This window comes from Protomyctophum bolini, assembly GCF_963924005.1.
Source record: "Protomyctophum bolini genome assembly, chromosome: 6".
NCBI lineage: Eukaryota > Metazoa > Chordata > Actinopteri > Myctophiformes > Myctophidae > Protomyctophum > Protomyctophum bolini.
This window is the reverse complement of record NC_137867.1, coordinates 29605750-29621948: the sequence shown is the minus strand read 5'-3', so window position 1 is coordinate 29621948 and position 16199 is coordinate 29605750. Positions and strand designations below refer to the sequence as shown.

Sequence of the window (16199 nt, the reverse complement as noted above, 5' to 3'; positions counted from 1 at the left end):
CCCCCTCTTTCTCTCCAACTTTCTCTCCCTCAGATTCTCCTTTTTATCACTCAGCATCTTCCATGCCAATGAGGCAGCCCTGTCAGTCCCTAAACAGGGGAGAGGATGGAGGGGCGGGGGCAGCTAAGGGGAGGCATTGGTTGTTGGTGGAATTGACAGACAGACGCAGCTGGAGGAGAGAGAGAGAGAGAGAGAGAGAGAGAGAGAGAGAGAGAGAGAGAGAGACCTGCCAATGGTCCCACCCACCCCACCAGAGAGAGAGAGAGAGAGAGCTACCACTGGCTGGCTGTCTGGGTCTGGGAACCCCTCATTCTATTCACACAAAAATACACCCCTCCCTCCTTCTCTCCTCCCTTTCTCTCAGCCCTGGAGGGTTTTGTTCTCGCTGGGTAACTTTTGAGTGTGTCTGCGCGCGCGCGTGTGACTGTGCACAGTGACTGCACACGGTTGAATTACGCTTCTTCACATTTTTGGATTCCCGATTTCGTCACAGGGGTTTTCCTATTTATTTTTTTCATTTTAAAAATCTCGGCCCGGTTGGTCCACGACTCGTCTCCTCACCAGCCAGCCGTCAATATACTAGCTAGCCTACTGCCAGTACCAATACGTGGTATATAGCATCTCTCTCAGTCTCTGCTGCCGAGAAAACGGAAAAGAAGATAGGTCTTTCACTCCTCTTCGCTCACCGAGAGAGAGACAGAGAGAGAGAGAGAGAGAGAGAGAGAGAGAGGGGATGGCAGCCTTCCTCTGAGCTATAGCTGTGCGCGCACACAGTGGGGAACTCGCCGTAAACAAGAAAAAGCGAGACGGACAGGAGGAAAAGAAGAACTTTTGTTTTGTGAAGGAGGGGGAAATATAGTGTCGTCGTATTCTTTTTTTTAAACGAAAGGATTTTGGACGATGCCCGCCGAAGTGAAACAGGTTAGTGGTGCGTCGCCGTCCAGCTGAGGCTGCCTGTTTGCATGGTGCCTGCCCCCTCTCTCCTTCCTTCCTATCAAATTTCAACGTCTGTCATTTCATTATTGATCTCACACATGACATGTGTGTCCAATTGAGTGATTGATCATTCGTTGCCTCATGAGGTGATGTTTTCCATCTATGCAACGGTTTTACTCAAATGTGTCCCGCTGTCTGCAGGGAGCGCACTAATCGATGCCCTTCAGGGTGGATGTGTGAAGTAAATACTGTGTGTATATGTGTGCATTTAAGTGGCTCATCTTCTTAGGCTATACTGGCGCGGGGCGCACACGTGTGAGTGTTTTGCGTGTAGCCTAGTAGCCTACAGCTATTATTACGCATCATCAGTTTTCAGTCTCGACCGTTTCTGGCTCCGTTTCTTTCTCGCTGTAAATAGCAAACATGGCATGATATAATATAGTCGGGGGCTCGCCTCGCAGGGAGCCAGCCAATGATATGAATTACGACTGCTCCCTCTGACACATCAACAGTCTCTGTCACTGGCATTTTGATAGCGGGTGGTGGATGGATATGCACCGAGAGGTCTGACTTTTAACTTGCACCCCTGGCCTGGCAGTATCTGTTCCCGTCACGGTGAAGTGTTGAAAGTTCCTAAATGATGGGGTTGTGTGCGAGGCAGAGCGCAGAGGGGGGACAGGATTTATAGGCAGTGTGCCCGTAGTTGGAGAGATGAGGCGTTAAATGCTTTTGTTTTCTTCCCATGAGACACCGCAGGAATGTGCTTTCTGAAATTGTGTACGGGCGCGCGTTGTGCCCATTGTGTGTGTGTGTGTGTGTGTGTGTGTGTGCGTGCGTGCACTCGTGCGTGCGTGTGTGAATGAGTGTGAGAGAGAGATATATTTTCTTTGAATAGGCTATCTGTGTGCGTGCATGTGTAATAGCATAGGCTGTATTTGTACAGGTGTGTATTGTGTAATGGCTGTTGTAAGTAGCCTGTTCTGTGTGTGCTTGTCTGTGCGCGTGCTCATAATAATGGCTAGAAGCGCTCCTCCTGTGTTGGAAACTCACCACAGAGTTGACATCGCTCAGACGCATGGATGGCAACGGGTAGGGTAGCCCTGAAACATGACGGCTGTCATATTATGACACAACCGTCGTGTGATCCATGGGCTAGGCAACAGGTAGACCTAAAGCCATATCTCACAGGAGAGAGGACTCAGAGGAGAGACAAGACAAAAATCCTGTTTCATGTAGTCTAGGGCTGCCGAAAATATCAGATCTACAAGTTCACAATATGACTATAGACAACTATATATTCGGCATGCGCCATGCGCACGTGACACTGTGCACAAAGTATTTAAGGTCAACTCTTCCTATAGCACCTCCCTGAGTTCCCTCCCTTCCCTTGTTTGGGGGGGCTCCTCTGACATATGCCAGCATTCTATCATTCTCAACCATTCATGCAACTCTGATAATGTGTTAACCGTTAACCCAGTGGATAAATGCCAGTCGATCTAACCGTTTGTCTTTTGGTCCTCCCCAACAGTAGGCTGCTTACATTCCTTTCACCATTGTCTCTTATTTGTGAGTAGGCGTATTGGTTTTGTGTCTCAATTCAAATGCAAGCAACAACTTAGAATTGAAATGACTCTCGTCATCTCCCGCAAAGGAATGATGAGAGGTCATCATCACATCATCATCCCAAAATGGAGTCTGTGCTGCGGAATGCCGCCCATAGGCTACCCGTGGAATGGAGGCTTGGGATAGTTCAGCCCAGGGTGCGTTGGCCTGGCAGGCTGGTATACAGTAGCGTGACCTTTTCAACTTGGTTGGAAATTCCTCAGCCTGCGAGCACCTGCTTGGGTGGTGTGGGCTGCGTGGTGGGGGGGGGGGGCGTCGTCCGGCGTGGTGGGAGAGGGAAGCTGTTCATTTCGCGGACAGCTTAAATTGCTAGGCTTCGGCTACACAGCTAGAAAAGAGCACTCCACGGAGCACATAATCTCCACCAGGCTGGGTTGCCTAGCCAGGGCTGTGTAAGACGTATGGGTTCCAGCTGTCAAGCCCGAAAAGGAATCTCTGTATTGACTTTTTAGCATCATTGTATACTGCTGTACTTTTTGCAAAACTCAGATCGGTGAACCAATAGGACTGTTTTTGACCGGCATGAGGGCATCTCATTTCTATACCAGAAATCACACAGACCGTGGGCATAGTATGTTGGTAGATGGGGACGTTTTACCAAAATAAACTGTGAAAACACCAAAATACAGCAAGAGGCCAGTGTGTTTTTACAGGTACACACTTTGTTGTTGGGACACAACATGGTTGAAATGAAAAAGTTTAATTCTTCTCCATGTGTTACATTATTTTGGGGTTTCATTGTTATTTGGGCACTACTAGTTGCAGCTTGTAGTGTTGTGACTGGTATGCAAAAACGTATTCCTTCCACATCACTCATGATTGACTGTTTTGCTGCATGACTGAGGAAAAAACAAGACTAGATCAAAACATTAGTTGGACCGTGAGTGAAACGTTCCTCATTATAAAACACTATACCACATTAGGCAGCCCGAATAATTGAGTGAACGCTTAACAAAACTGTCCGGTTAATACGTCACAGAATTTGGTGGTTCGGGCCACTACGCAGCCCTCACACCTACCTCGCACCGCTGATCTGACCGATATGTTTGAGTCATTGTACCCGTCTGTCCTTTTTGTGCCCATATATGAAGATCTCTGTATTTGTCAGTCCATGTCCCTTTCATGCCCATATACTGTATGGAGATCCCTCATGTCTACGTTCTGGATATCTATATATGCCTACATTATGGACATATAGGTTCTGGACAACCGAATATCTAACCATTCGATGGTTAGATACACTGGTGCCCGCTGGCTATATTGGAGCGTATCAGGTTTGCTTATGGTTATGAATTCCACCAGACTTTCTCCTGTACATATCTTATGTTGTTTCCCATTCATCTTTCCTACTTTGCATGTCAGTAATGAATACAAAGGTACCATGGACTGTCAACTCCACTCTTAAATTAAGCAAGTAAAATACATGCCCCCACACCATCCCATAGCTGAACATCTGCTCACATAAATGGACTCATAAGCCCTGTAGATATTGAGGGAAGAGAAAGGTTAGAGAGAGAGAGAGAGAGAGAGAGAGAGAGATGCTGATCTTCTTCGACCTTGTCTTAATGCTGCGGCAGAGCTATAGAGCTTATAGTAAATGAGTTTTAGCTCTTGTGAAGATTAGCTGCATAGCCCTCAATTACTGGGGAGGTCTGGGCCCAGAGACCATGTTTCCACGATAAATATAGACCTGCCTTTAATTTTAGAATTTCATTATAGTTCAACAGGGCGGGACCCAAATTGTTTTCTGCATTCAAGTTGCCAACAAAGTGTAGTGTCACAAACAAATAAAGGAACAGGAGGATTTTTCCACCGGAGAGAAGGGAAAGCATTATACATTATCGAGTTACAATCTTGCCAAGGTCTGTCACACTTCACACTCTGTCTGTATATATGTGCCTGTTCCTCGCTCTGTCTGGCTCGGCAGTGAGATGTGAATCTGAATAACAAAGTAATTAATCAGTGCTTCAGTCTAAAGGTGGGGATCTTTCGATCCAGATTGCAGAGGGGTTTCTACCAGAATGTTGAAATCTAAAGGAGCCTTTCATTTGTAGTATCACTGAGTGAGTCTTTAATCTAAAGGAGCCTTTCGTCTGTAGTATCACTGAGTGAGTCTTTCTAGCCTTTCATCTGTAGTATCACTGAGTGAGTCTTTCTAGCCTTTCGTCTGTAGTATCACTGAGTGAGTCTTTCTAGCCTTTCGTCTGTAGTATCACTGAGTGAGTCTTTCTAGCCTTTCGTCTGTAGTATCACTGAGTGAGTATTTATGTACAGTTTCTTAATTCTGATGCATTTATTTCTTATCTTCATGTTTTTCTGTTACTTATTCCCCCCCCTCCAGTATGCCATTCTCCCCTGTGCCTCTTTCCACAAGGTTTCCCTTTCCAGGAGTGCCTACGGAAGTGCTTTCCTCCCAATATTGCATTCTCCTGAAAATTTATATTGTTTTGAGGGGCGCTAGCCCCTCCTACATACAACCGTCCACAAACTTCATCTTAAACAAACATTAAATTGGCATAGTGTCACTTGATGTTTGTACAGATATGTAGAGCATGAGAGGAGGTATTGTTTTCAAACGTGTGTGTGTGGTGTGTGTATGGTGTGCTGCATGCTCACACACAGCAGTTCGTGGGGTGGGGGATCACAAAGGCCAGTGACCGGAAACATTGAAACAGTCAATAGTCTGTGTGACTAGATGGATCTCTATAAGCAGAAAGAGCGAAGGAAGGAAGGAAGAAAGGAAGGGAATTAAGAAGGACAGGAGGAGAGGTGCAGTATCGTGTAAGATACTGTACACTCGTTAGTGCCTGCTGATTGATGACTCCATACATGTGTGTGCATGTGTATTTCTGTATAATGGTCCAGCCCAAAATGGCTCTATATATCATGCCGCCTTGCTAAACTTGACCATGCTCTCCGTGTTTCCCATTCCTTTCTCACGGCTGCTCTTATCGCATGACCCATGACAGTTGGACATGCAACTACTCCCCCGCCCCACCACACACACACACACACGCACACGCACACACACAGACACACACACACACACACACACACACACACACACACACACACACACACACACACACACACACACTGTCCCCACCTCTCTGCCTTTGATTGGGTGCCAGTTTTCAGTAACCCAAGCTGAGATTATATAGGAACAGCTGACCTGCAACCCAGACCCCTGTATCCCAGCATTACGATCATCAACACCAGCCTCCATGTTCAAACCCCACCACTCTTGTGTGCCAAGGTGATTAAAGCAGGTGATAAGAATGATTATTTACAAACACTGCATCCCTGAGGCATTATTATTTTCATGTAATTTTAAACCTTTACTTTAAATCTTTGAATTAGAAGATTAGTGATGTTTGGTGACTTTGAAAGTCAGTTCATTACATGTACTGCACGTCGTTAAACCCCACCCATCTTGTGAAACAAGGACTTTTAAACAAAGACACATACACAAATGCTTCCTGTTATGTTCCAGGCTAAAGTATACTCCTCCTATAGGGACCTAACACTTATTTTATACTCCATTGAACAATGGTTTTGTGTTCCATTTTATATTTCCGGCATGTGACACTGGCACACATTGTGAATCAGTCTTTAGGTGTCTGGCCCATATGTTCAGTGACACAGCAGAGTGCTGTGGGCACCAGAAAGACCTGACCATCCCTCTCTGCCCCCCCCCCCCCCCCCCCCCACCCATCCGGTTCCCACATCAGACACTCGCTGTTCGGTATTTATCCCCTCTGTCCCTCCTAACCCATTTGGCAGCCTGACAACGCAACCTAAAGCAGGCCTGGACATTCTCACTCACTGGCTGACCGACTGCGGGTGAGGAGGACCATGACAGCATCTCTCTCTCTCTCTCTCTCTCTCTCTCTCTCTCTCTCTCTCTCTCTCTCTCTCTCCCTCTCCCTGTCTCTCTCTTTCTCACACACAAACAGTTGGTCCTCCTGAGGCCCCTGCCAAACATTCATCATCTTGCCCATGGAATTAAACAAAGAAAAATCCCACACTGAGTGGCAATGAATCAGGGCCTGGAGATGGATGCTTTCATATCTTCCTCTGTGTTTGGAAACAGTGTTAAGGGAGAATACGCTGCGCTATATGAGATGGCAGCATATTATCCAAGCTAGCTGTCATATTTTTGCGGTGTGTGTGCATATGTGATCATGCGCAAACATGAATTTCTTGCCAATCCCTGCATACATTACATTATTTATGCGGTTTCTTCTTCTTGTGGGTGATGTATGTGTAGTGTAGAATCCAATAAATTGTCGATGAGATCTCAGATGGTTGAGGGAGGTTTTCCCGTTGCTAAGTAAATGCTTCTGTATGTAACTGAGTCAGCTATACCATGAACACACAGACAAACACACAGTCCCAGTCCCACACACAAAAATATAATCGATTATCAAGATACCAAAAATAGCAGATCTACAGGCTCACAATATGTTGTGATGTAAAATGGGGCTTAAGTGGTTAATCACGTAGAAAAGTTGTTAAAAAAGTCTTCCCCCCATCTCTCTCCCCATTTCCTGTCAGCCTACTGTCTGTCCCTCCATAAAAAAATATAAAATAAAGGCGAAAGCCACAAAAGAAAAACATAAAACAAAACAAAAAAGATTCTCGTTGATTTGATTGATTTGATATACTTTTGGGGGATTATTCAATCAATCAAAAAAGTTATACTGTAGGATGGAAGAAAATAATCGATAGTTGCAGCCTACAGAGCTACATCATTTGTGCTCCCTGCTTATTTCCTTAGTGATTGTCTCCAGGCTGGGGAACAGGCTCTTGTTTCTGTGTGAATGGGATTCACAGTCTCACAGTAAACACCCCCCAATCTGTCTGTCCTTCAGGAAGACAGCAACGTGTTTTCTGATTGGACAGATAAGAGGACTATACTGGCCCATGCAGAGAAAACAGTAAAGCGTCCGTCACACTTCACCAGAGGCTGACCAGAGACGAAGGGAACCTGTCACGGTTTACCTTCTCTCAGAGAGTAATTATTGCAGTGACAATATTTACACGGTAATCTCGTAACCAAATTGCTGTGTTACATGAAGCCATCAGTTTGGTTTATTATTAACCAGAGTGTTCTCATTATAAACAGCCCTGCCCTAACACAGTGGAATCATATATGAGGTAGTTAGTATTAAAGCTATTTACTTGTGTAAAGTACTGTCAGCAAATGGTACACAATAGTACTGTACTGCTACATTAGTGCTGTGCTAGTATTGTAACTACTCCATAGTAATTCTACTTTGCAGACTGAAATGGTTTGATGCAATAAAGAAGGTATACTCTGTCTCATGGGACAGTGCAGGACACTAATGTGAGGTTCTAGTGGCCAAATGTAATAATATAATAATGTATAATAGAATCAAGGCAGAGGGGCCACTGCTATCTATTATTTGCGACCGAAGGTCGCAGTTAACTATGGAATCGAGCATTTCCCGTCAGTTAGTGTGTCGGGCACCATATATGTTGCCCAGGTCTCGTGACATCATCAGGGATGGAGATGTGGAGACCCTGATGTCATAGTAAATGCGACCTGCTGTCACAGTTAAGCCCATATAAAGACACTATTGACCAGCAACTCTACATCTGACCTCAAACCCTTAGATCTCTATATATGTGGATATATTTCAGAACCTGTTCTGACATTCCATATGTTGATCCTTCACCATCCATTCTTCCTCTTCGATGTCTCCCTTTTGACTTATACCTGTCCATTCAAATTTCAAACACTAGACGGGTCTGCCCCAAAGTTATTAGTGCAGCCGCTTCTGGCAGCCGTGAAAACTAGAGTTCTCAACGGCTACTGCACTAGTTCCTTCTTGATGTCTGGTAATTATTGTCAGGAAAGAAGAAAAAAGAGAAGGTTACACTTCTTTTGTTGTTTTTCTTCTTTGTAATAATTTTTTCGGCCCAAACAGTTTGTTGTCATTATTTGTCACGATCCAAGTTGGCTTTGTTCGAGGCTTACAGATCTTGAAATAAATACTTCTTGAAATGTCTATGGGGAATTATTTCCTGGGCCTGTCGTCATGAAAGGGGGCGGGACTGCAACGTTCTATAGGCCACTGTGTCAGATCGCTTAGATTAAAAACTCTACATCTCCACTTTACAGTATGTTTGATAGCTGATAAAAGTGTTGTACAGTAGTACATATGCATGTACATTGGGATTTATTTTCTTGTGGTGACATAGTGGTTTTTGTGTGCTTGACTGTGTAAAAGAGATAACGTAGTTGCATTGTGTGTGTGTGTGTGTGTGTGTGTGTGTGTGTGTGTGTGTGTGTGTCTTTGCAGTTGACTGCACTGTAATTGGCTTGGCACCAAGGGGATAGTGGTTGGTAAAGGTACAGATGTGACAGTTTGCTTTTGGGCAGCGCTATGGCAACATTGGATGGACGAGGCCCCCCGTCGACCCTAAAGCCAGTGATTAATGACCCCAGGGGCTGTCGGTGCTTGGCAGTCAGCTTCACGTGTTTGCTTTGTGTCATTAAAGCCTGCACACAGAGAAGTAGTCCCATCTTCCTCACGTCGGTACGGCACCAGTTAGCGAGGTGCGCAGTGATGTAAATGTAGACGATGTGGCCGGAGTTGGACTCTAATTGGCATCCTGAAAATACCGCTTGCCATGAATTATGCTGTAAGGCCACCGCTGTCTAGCCCGTCTCAGCAACAATATTGATAGAAGAGATTTAATTTCCGCTCAGAGAGGCGGGTGGGGAGGGATAGGGGGCGGGGGGGTCGTTGGATCGGTGAAGTGCGTCGGAAGGACCGCGAAGGGACAAACAGTGCTCAAGGTAGACTATAGGATTAGCGGCTCATTGATAGATTGATGTGATATGTGCTATTTGTCCTGGAAGGAGCATTAGGACAGCCATTGATGCTGTGATCGATGAGGAGTTCAGTCCCTACCTTTCATCCAGTCCTGGTTTTTCCCCCCATTCGGCAGTGGTAACTTAGTTACAACACAGTGGGCTCTGTGACTGCAAACATCCTAGTTCAATTCCCCAGGTCTGCTATAGGGAAATCTGGGTGGGGCAAAGTGAAAGTAAAACATAAACCTCACACCTTGAGCAAGGCACTTAAACCTCAGTTGCTCAGTTGTAGCTCCCAAGTGGTCGGCTGTAGAATAAGACTGTACTGGACAACTCCCAGTTGTCAGTGTGTGCAACCATAATGTGAAGCAGGGGGTTTCTATAAAAAGGCATCCATGGCCGGTCTACTTCCTGGATGAATAAACCTGAACAAAAGTCTCTTCCTGTATGTCTACTGCACACTCACTGACTTTCACTCAGACCCCAAGATCAGCGTGTTTGGTTCTGGGCCCCTTTTCAAAAGAACTGGGGCTTCTTTGACAGTTATGTATAGGCTCCATACATTATAGTCTCTGCCCCCTCCCTCCCTCTCCCTCCCTCTGCTGTCGCTGCTGCAGCTGGGGACCTCTTAAAGGGGCCCGGAGGGTGGAGAGGTCAAAGTCCTCATAGGGCTTCCTTCAAGCAGAAACACGGATACGAAATGCTTTCCTATACTTTTCCTATAATCCCTCCTCTGAGACCTCCTGTGGGTCCATGCACATTGTTCTGCTCAGAACATAACATTGTAGCTATGGGGATGAGGAATAGTCATAAGGCTGCCTTCATACCAGAAATATGGGACATAAACATGCCTTTCGCACCGCCTCTTTCTGTTACAACATTGGTTAAAACATAACATTGTACATGTGTGTGAGTGGGGGAGTGGCTTGTGTTATGTCAGATTAACAACAGAAAGGTTCCTCTGTTTCAGTCTATAGTCAACTTCCTTTTGTATTCTTGAGAGACATACTAGTATGAAAGCAATGTGGGAGACAGCATAAGAGAGAAGTGCAAAGGAGGAATCCCAAGGTGCTGTTTGGGATTCGATCCTAGACCAGCAAAGGGGGCCCCCATACTCCAGAAAGTATGGGAGTCTTAAACATCACTCAACACGTCAACATCTCTGACCACCCTTGTGCGTGTGTTTAGTCTGGAACTTTCTTTTATAGATGGATTAGCCCACTTCCACTGCCTCTGGGGGCTGACTGGCCCCTGGAAACGGTGGGGTGGACTTCAGGGAGGGAGAAAAAGGGGAAGGGGTGGTTGAGCCGGCATCGATCCTCCTATCATCGTGCCATCTGTCTCCCACTGCGTTCTGGGATTAATGATTCCCTCTGACAGCTCTTTAGCGGTAGCTCTGTGAGTGCAGGACAGCCCTTTGCATTATCTCGACATGTGGCTTACCGAGAAGCCTGGTTTCAGTCATTGCCTGCATGGTTCAATAGCTATGCTAGAAACCGTGTAAATGACACTCTTGTATACATACTGTAGATAGAGAAGTGCTTAATCTCTGGCCTCAGGCCTGGAGGATTGAGTCCTGCCAGAACCTTCTCTCCTATGCCTCCTCTATCTTTGATGCCTCCCTCTCAACCTTTCTACTGATAAAATGGATCTTATTATTATTTTTGATTGATTGATTGATTATTTATTTAAGTGTCATGCTTCTGAAGAAGCCCAGCCCATATGGACTTACAGGACACTTTTTACAGTTTAAATATACAATGAGAATGTTTGAGAATGTTAGATCTCCATATATGAATATATGTCAGAACCTGTTCTGACATTCCATATGTTAATCCTTCCCCATCCATCCTTCCTCTTCGATGTCCCTTGTCGCAGGTCGCATTTACTATGGAATCGTGCATTTCCCGTCAGTTTGTTGGTTGGTTGGTTGGTCACCCCAGGCATGACCATATATGGGAATGCCCTCCTATATATGGTGACATCATAACCCAAGCCTCCATATATGGTCACGTATAGTGACATCACATCTCTATATATGGTCACTATAGTCCAGCAGTCTGCACGTGTGCGTGCGTTTTTTATATACTTTACATATACTGCACATACAGTAGGGCTGACCAAGGACTGAATGTTGTTAGAGTCTGTTATTTTTTCTCCATATACGTGTTCCTAATATATTTCTGTCTCAACAAACGAATGACAAGGAGGTGGAGGCGGACTGCCCAAAAAAGAAGTAAAGAAAAGTATAGAAAATAGTCCATTGGTTGAGTTGCACTGATGAGTTCCAGTGGTTCATTGGAAAGCTGTTTTCAAATTCCCCTCCATTGGCAGAGTGCAGACAATGATGGCTTTTACGGTTGATGGCTGGAATCCAAGGATAGGGAAAGTGTGAAAACAAGAGAGACAAGAGAAAGAGAGAAGGTGTGAAATAGAACAACAGAAAGCTGTTCAAACCACTGCATAGGTTGTTGGGACCACAGTGGCTCCTGCAACACCCAACTAGCAGCCACAAGCCCAACCTCAGCCTCGCATACGCACACAAAGTATGATCACCAAGTGGCAAGAGTTCAGCCAAATCAGGAACCAATAACAAATAAACTCCCACCTAAAAAAGTTGGATACGTTTCTGGCATTCTTTGGTGTAACTTTAGCTATTTCCCGACAATGGCTCCTACAGTTCAGTGGTAGTGGATGCATCCAGACACTGTGTCCGGCCTGTCACGTGCCATCGCATAAGACTTTCTTATTCATCTCATCTTCTCAACAAGCAGGCTGCTGAGGTTTCCCAGAGGAGCTGCCGGTGAACAATGAGAGTCATATGCTTCCCGGTCAAACGTTCCACTGGATTCCTTTGAGCTGTCTATTGATGCTCCACTGGTTGCATCTCCCACAGTGGGTTCTCCACGGCCCACTGTTTTTCTCCATGACTGTGAAATGCCATCCTGCCCCATTGCGCATGTAAATGCACATGCATAGACACATAGATAGGGCTCATGTACTCACACACGTAAATGCACGAGTAAAGATTTTGAAATTGTAATTTCAATGACATTATGACTAACTTTGGTCTTCTACTGAGATTGATATAAGCCACTCAATGTAGAACAGCTTTCTGTGGTTTCGTATGAACAGAACGGATAGAGAAACCAACACGATCCAGGGAGTGGTGTTTTCTTATGACGGAAATAACTGGTCGAAATCCATGGGAGATCTATGGTTCTCACGCGTTCAGCCAATGGAGTACTTTTCACTCATCCCTTTACCACCCGAGGGAATTAAACTAGTCCCATGCACAGAGTTACTCCATGACAGAAACAATGGACTGTAAACAAACACCTGAATTCTGATTATTTACCCTTTGTTTATCCACACACAAGGTTTTGTTTTCAAAATTGTGTTGATCTTGTCTGTGTTTTTGAACATTATTTCTACTTATTTCTTTAAAACCCAGTATTAGGCCTATATTTATTGTTGTTGCACAGTCTTGCGCACATGCTGCACACATTTCACTGCTCGTACCTATATGAGAGAGTTCTTGAATGCACACACATTTCCACATACATGTCACTTGCATACACACAGCATACTACATTTGAATGGAATGTGAAATGGGCTGTGAAGTGGTATATGGTGCCATGTAAATCGGTGCCAGGCGGGTTCATGTGGATTTTTGTAAGAACAGGTGCCAGGCAGAGCGGAGGTGGTAGATGATGGAGCTAAAAACCCCACTGCGGGCTTGGAGGAGGCTGCCATCTTGGCACCGTTAGTAAGCCTGGTTATAGACGCTCTGCTGCCAAGCAATTCTTTGATCTGTGCTCATATCCTGTGTGCACTGTTTTTAATGGAGCCTGTTCAGTCCATTCTCCTTATTACATTATATTACATTATTACATTTAGGTATTCTGTCGACAATCTATTCCCTAGTGGCAGATAGGGATTCTGTGTATTATTGCTCCAACCGCTGTAACCACTACTCCATCTCTTGGAATGGACATTTTTCTGTTCAGACAGGCCGGGAGGGAAAGACTATGCTTTCGACCCTCTCTGTGTGTTTGTGTCTGTCTGTTTGGGCTGTGTGGATGTCGATACATCACTCTACATCTGTCGGGGCAGAGATTCTTTCTGTAGTCTCTGTCCGAGCTGGAAGAAAACAAATTTGTGTTCGACGAGCAGTGCTCCAAATGTATCTCCTCTAAAACAACATCCCTGCTGCTGAAAAATCAGATCCTTGTATTTTTTCTTTTGGCTCCAGTCTGTATTTATTATAGCCTATTTCCCCTATGGCAGCTGCACGTTGCCATTGGTTACCAAGCTACGCTTTCCTGAGAGAAAATAAAGGAGGCCCCTGGTTTTGACAGACTGAAGGGTCAGGGGCTGGACACGGCTGTTTACCCTCCTCCTTCTCCTCCTCGTCAGAAGAAGGACGTGCCGAGGAAAGAGAGCACTAACAACTCATCCAAGGTTCTCAAAGTTAAGCAAACAAAGCCTGTTGACACAGACCGCACAAGTCCTTTTTCCTGAATTCTTTCCATCATATTCTAGAACAGCTAAGAGAGGCTTAATCCAATAAAGTCCATTCTTCAAACTCTTTGGCTCTGTCCCCTCATCCTTCAGTCCTTTGGGGATATAAGATATAACTAGAACTGCACTCTGCCGAGTGCATACTTGCTTGTTGCACACTAGTAGGCCATAAATGGCCTACTAGTGCGCAAGCAGAGCGCGCAAGTACTTTCGACCGCTGGAAACTATCACATCTCAGTATCTCTGTGAAGGAACGTTTGAAATGTATAATCATTACGTGTAACTATTTGCTACCTAACTACTTTTTTACAGAAAAATGAATCATTGATATGTGATGAAAAAAAAGGTATATAAACTGAATTAAAATATATTATACAGTATAATTATTTTATTACTTCAAATTAATTTTGTACTATAGTGATATTAATACTAAATCATGATCAGAGTAATATGTGTCTCTAACTTCAATTTCTGTAATAATACTTTCAAATAATTGTACTTTAATAATTGTTTAAAGCCTAATCTTGACATGAAGGTCTTTATATTTATATCTTTTTCAGTATAATGGTCTTCATTGAAATCTCCTATTATCATAATTGTGGAAGTCGGAGATGATAGATACTTTACCATTTTTTTGAGAAATGTGTTTAATTCCGAAAGGTTTGTTTTAGGTGATCTGTACATAAGAATGATATATAGATCTTTATTTTTTACATGTATACATACGTGTTCTACTTTTTCTAATATCTCGATTTCTTTTTGAATTATTTCAATGGCAATATCTTCTTTTATAGCAAACATAACTCCCCCACCTATATCATATTCTCTGTCATTCCTGATTGTTTTGTAATTGGTGTTCATTGTTTTTAATTTAAAAGTAATGTTATTATTTTTCTTTAAGTTTGTTTCAGTAAAAGCTATTAGATCCAACATTTCGAGTTGGGAATCTGAGTTTATATCTTGTAAATGTGTTAGATAACCTCTGATGTTCAACAATCCAATTTTTAATGAATGTTTTAATGGTAATTGAGTTATCTTCCGTATATTTGGATTTTCTAGAGGTGATTGTCGTAATCGTATCATTTCATGATGTGTATATGACGTAATGTTGTAACTTGTAACTTGTAACATTACGTCATATACACACCATGTACTCTCTCAAGGATGACGTAATGTTGTAACTGGTCCCAGCAAACCAGGCACAGACTTACGGTTGAAGAAAACTTGGCTTCACTTCGAAGAGACCAAGCGAAATGATTACTTGCGCGCTCTGCTTGCGCAAGTAATTACAAATCACATTACAACTACATACAGAGTATGTAGTTGTAATTTGATTAGCAGTATACTGTGGTTACTTGGTTCCAAAAAGTGAAGCCAAGTTTTTTTCAACCGTAGGTTTGTGCCTGGTTTGCTGGGACCAGTTACAACATTACGTCATCGTTGTGAACTGGGACCAGAGTACATGGTGTGTATATGACGTAATGTTGTAACTTGTAACTTGTAACTAGTCCCAGCAAACCAGGCACAGACTGTATGTAGTTGTTCTAGTTACAACTACATACAGAGTATGTAGTTGTAATTTGATTAGCAGTATACTGTGGTTACTTGGTTCCAAAAAGAGAAGCCAAGTTTTCTTCAACGGTAAATCTGTGCCTGGTTTGCTGGGACTAGTTACAACATTACGTCATCCTTGAGAGAGTACATGGTGTGTATATGACGTAATGTTCTAACTTGTAACTTGTAACTTGTAACATTACGTCATATACACACCATGTACTCTCTCAAGGATGACGTAATGTTGTAACTAGTCCCAGCAAACCAGGCACAGATTTACCGTTGAAGAAAACTTGGCTTCACTTCGAAGAGACCAAGCGAAACGATTACTTGCGCGCTCTGCTTGCGCAAGTAATAAGATAAATAGGGATTCAGGAATCTGTGTGTGTGTGTGTGTGTGTGTGTGTGTGTGTGTGTGTGTGTGTGTGTGTGTGTGTGTGTGTGTGTGTGTGTGTGTGTGTGTGTGTGTGTGTGTGTGTGTGTGTGTGTGTGTGTGTGTGTGTGTGTGCGCGTGTGCGTGTGCGTGTCTGCGTGCGTGCGTGCACGTTTGTCAGAGACTTGGAGACAGAAGACAGGAACAGAGATTGGAGTGTAACAGCAGCAGCAGCAGCTTATGGTCCGGCTGCATGGGGCCCTTGGGCTTGGTGGCCCCCGGGAAACTCTGTGGTGTCTCCGGCTGTGTTGCCTGCAAGGCACTGATTGCACAGTGTGTGTC

General features: G+C 44.2%; 1 protein-coding gene across 7 annotated transcripts in view; it reads left to right on the top strand.

Annotated features, from left to right (window-relative positions):
• The window catches only part of arvcfb (ARVCF delta catenin family member b), a 242226-nt gene that overhangs the window by 103418 nt on the left and 122609 nt on the right, over nt 1-16199 (top strand). For 4 of the 7 annotated variants that reach the window (XM_080766510.1, XM_080766509.1, XM_080766508.1 and 1 more), the window contains exon 1: nt 288-932. The exons of 1 other annotated variant lie outside the window; for it this stretch is intronic. In XM_080766510.1, the coding sequence (XP_080622636.1) occupies nt 901-932 (32 nt within the window). In that variant the 5' untranslated portion in view covers nt 288-900. Of the gene's footprint in view, nt 1-287; nt 933-16199 lie in introns of those variants that run through there. 2 more of the 7 variants (XM_080766511.1, XM_080766506.1) reach the window with 1 other exon arrangement.